At 36.6% G+C, this 2481-nt stretch overlaps 1 protein-coding gene across 1 annotated transcript; it reads right to left on the bottom strand.

Annotated features, from left to right (window-relative positions):
* Positions 1-1024: 1024 nt before the first annotated feature.
* On the bottom strand, positions 1025-2435 carry LOC106318825 (naringenin,2-oxoglutarate 3-dioxygenase-like). The gene is made up of 3 exons (XM_013756964.1): positions 2163-2435; positions 1393-1971; positions 1025-1308 (listed from the first exon to the last, which is right to left on the bottom strand). The coding sequence occupies exons 1-3, from the start codon at positions 2385-2387 to the stop codon at positions 1051-1053; spliced, it is 1062 nt and encodes a 353-aa protein (XP_013612418.1). The 5' UTR covers positions 2388-2435; the 3' UTR covers positions 1025-1050.
* Between the last annotated feature and the right edge of the window lie 46 nt (positions 2436-2481).

The raw sequence follows: 2481 nt of genomic DNA, 5'->3' as shown, positions 1-2481 counted from the left end.
CCTTTCCTTTTTATTCAGTAAACATTATAAATGAACAAGACATTTTGTAATAGGAGTTACAAGTGCACTATTACCGTTTCTCTTTAGTCTTGAACAATCTTCAAAATTTGCTACAGATTTTATCATTTTAATAAGATTTATTGAAAAGGTATAAAAAGATCGGGTCGAGAAAAAATTTAGTATATTTCTCTTTTATACGATTTTTTCATTGATAAAAGTCTTGAGTAAATAGTGATAATTATCAATTGATGTGTATTTGAGATTTACGAAACGTTTTAAGCAAATACATATTATATCATGAATAGTAGAAATTACATCGTTGAATTAAACATAATTTTAACTAAATTAATTAATTTTTTTTTTTATAAAACTCCCGCAATTTAGCGTGTGTATTTACCTAGTTGATTATAATAATAAGATCTTTCATCTGTAAACATAGCCAATTTTAAAGTTACAAAAAAAAAAAAAAAACCATAGCCAATTTAATGAGCCACGTTAAATTTGTTTGTAGTTTTACATTTTTTTATTCATTTTTAAGTTTCTTTCCGCATTGTCCTTAGCAGTCCGTAATAACTAATAACTAATAACACAAAACCTTATTACCAAGAGTAAGAACTCTGATAAAATCAGAGGCAATGAGATGGCCATGCTAAATATGAAGATCTTGAGGTAAAAGAGACTTATCTTTGAATCAGATTCTAAGAAACTCATCAAAAACATCAATAGGGAAGAGGTATAGCTGGTACTTGAACTATCCTTATAGACTTGTGAGTAAATGAGTTTTAAGAGATCCGCTTTGTCTTCCAATCAAGAGAAAGAAATGGGGTAGCAGATAAAGTAGTGAAGGAAGCTCTTTCTTATTTGAATTATGCTCTTAAGTTGTATTATATTGGGTCGTCACAATATTATATTGACAGCCCAGTGTATGCATAAGATTTTGTTAATGAGAAGTGATGTTGAGACAAAAGAGATGAAGCACATTTGTTTTATTTGTTAAACAGATTGAATTAACATTCAGGTTTCGGTCATGACATCTTCTAAACTGCAGTCTTAGATTTTGGAAGCTTTGAACAAGTCAATACAGCTCTCAGTAGCAAGTGCTCTGTCCCAAAACTTTTCATAATACTCAGCATATGTAAAGCTTCTGTAAGCAGCATGAGACTCTTCTTCCTCATTAATCAGCTCTTGTTGTGGGCCAACAACAGCGTCTAAAGAAGGACAGTAGAATGTCGGTATCGATATCCGCTCCTTGTCGCTGTTCACAACCGCTCTGTGTAGCACACTCTTGTATTTGTCATTGCTGATAACCTGAGAAGAGAATCAACCACATAAACTTAACACAAGGATGGTGAAGAAACCTATGAAATATTTAATTTGTTTTCTCCCAAGTACCTGCATTTGGTCACCCACGTTAACAATAAAAGTGTTGGGAACAGGATGAACAGCGATCCATTTACCATCTTTAAAGACTTGCAAACCAGACACTTCATCTTGAAGAAGAGCACTGATCAAGTTTGGATCTTTATGTCCGGGAAGTCCGAAAGTTAGATCGGCTTGAGGACAGGGTGGATAGTAGTTTAAGGCCATGTGTTGGCTGTGCTTGCCTAATGTATTGCTTGCCTTACAGTCACTGTCTTTCGCAAGGCCTACGCTCTCTGAGATTTCCTCGAGAAGTACGAGGACCAAGGCTCTAACGCTTGTGGCATATTCAGCTGTAACTTCTCTGAATGAGACTGGACTCGAAGGCCATTCGCTGATGAAATCTTCGATAGGAAGGCAATGGAGTCGGAGGAATTCTCTCCAGTTAGAGACTTTCTCTGAGCCAACGTTGAAACTTGTGGAGAGTCTCGTCGTCTTCTTTGTATCCGCAGAGTAATGCTTAACTCTTTCGCTCTCTGGCTGCCGGAAAAACTCTCTTGCCACCGTCATCATTCTTTCTATTGTTTTTTCTGGCACCCCATGGTTCTTGATCTAGAAAAAATGAAACAATAACATTTCAACTCAACGAAACAGTGTGTCTTCTATTACAACAACAAATATCAGAGGGTCTTGTAATCGAGCATAGTAAATTGGAGAAATTTTTTAATGCAGTAAAACAGAGCAAGTTCGAGTTAAAATGAAGTGCAGTGCAATGAAGCATAGTGAATTAAGCATGGAGTTGCCTGGAAGAAGCCATAAGAAGCGCATGCATGAGCAACTTGGTAGATAACATCGGCTCGATTGGGTCCATGGAGTTCCTGGAGATCGATCATTGGGATGGAATCACCGGATGTTTCAATCGACAGATTTGGACGATCAGATATTGGTCGGACATAGTTTGAAGGGACGTGATCAACGGAGGAGGCGATGTCAGATACGAGAAGCTTGGAAGTTGCAGAAGCTTCCATGGTTGGGGAAGTGATTGTGCTGTGAATGTGAAGTGAGATATAGAGATAGAGAGAGATGTTATCATATAATATATTCCCACATGTCATATATATA

The sequence above is a fragment of the Brassica oleracea genome, chromosome C9 (assembly GCF_000695525.1).
Source record: "Brassica oleracea var. oleracea cultivar TO1000 chromosome C9, BOL, whole genome shotgun sequence".
In the NCBI taxonomy this organism is placed as follows: Eukaryota; Viridiplantae; Streptophyta; class Magnoliopsida; order Brassicales; family Brassicaceae; genus Brassica; species Brassica oleracea.
The sequence above is the reverse complement of the archived record's forward strand: the minus strand, read 5'-3'. Positions and strand labels throughout refer to the sequence as shown.

What these genes read in the sequence shown, in the direction of transcription:
- LOC106318825 (XM_013756964.1), bottom strand. Translation starts at nt 2,387, where the DNA reads ATGGAAGCTTCTGCAACTTCCAAGCTTCTCGTATCTGACATCGCCTCC. An exon ending in CTTCTTATGGCTTCTTCCAG is followed by an intron (nt 1,972 to 2,162) that starts GCAACTCCATGC and finishes CATTTTTTCTAG; the next exon opens with ATCAAGAACCATGGGGTGCC. An exon ending in ACGTGGGTGACCAAATGCAG is followed by an intron (nt 1,309 to 1,392) that starts GTACTTGGGAGA and finishes TTCTCTTCTCAG; the next exon opens with GTTATCAGCAATGACAAATA.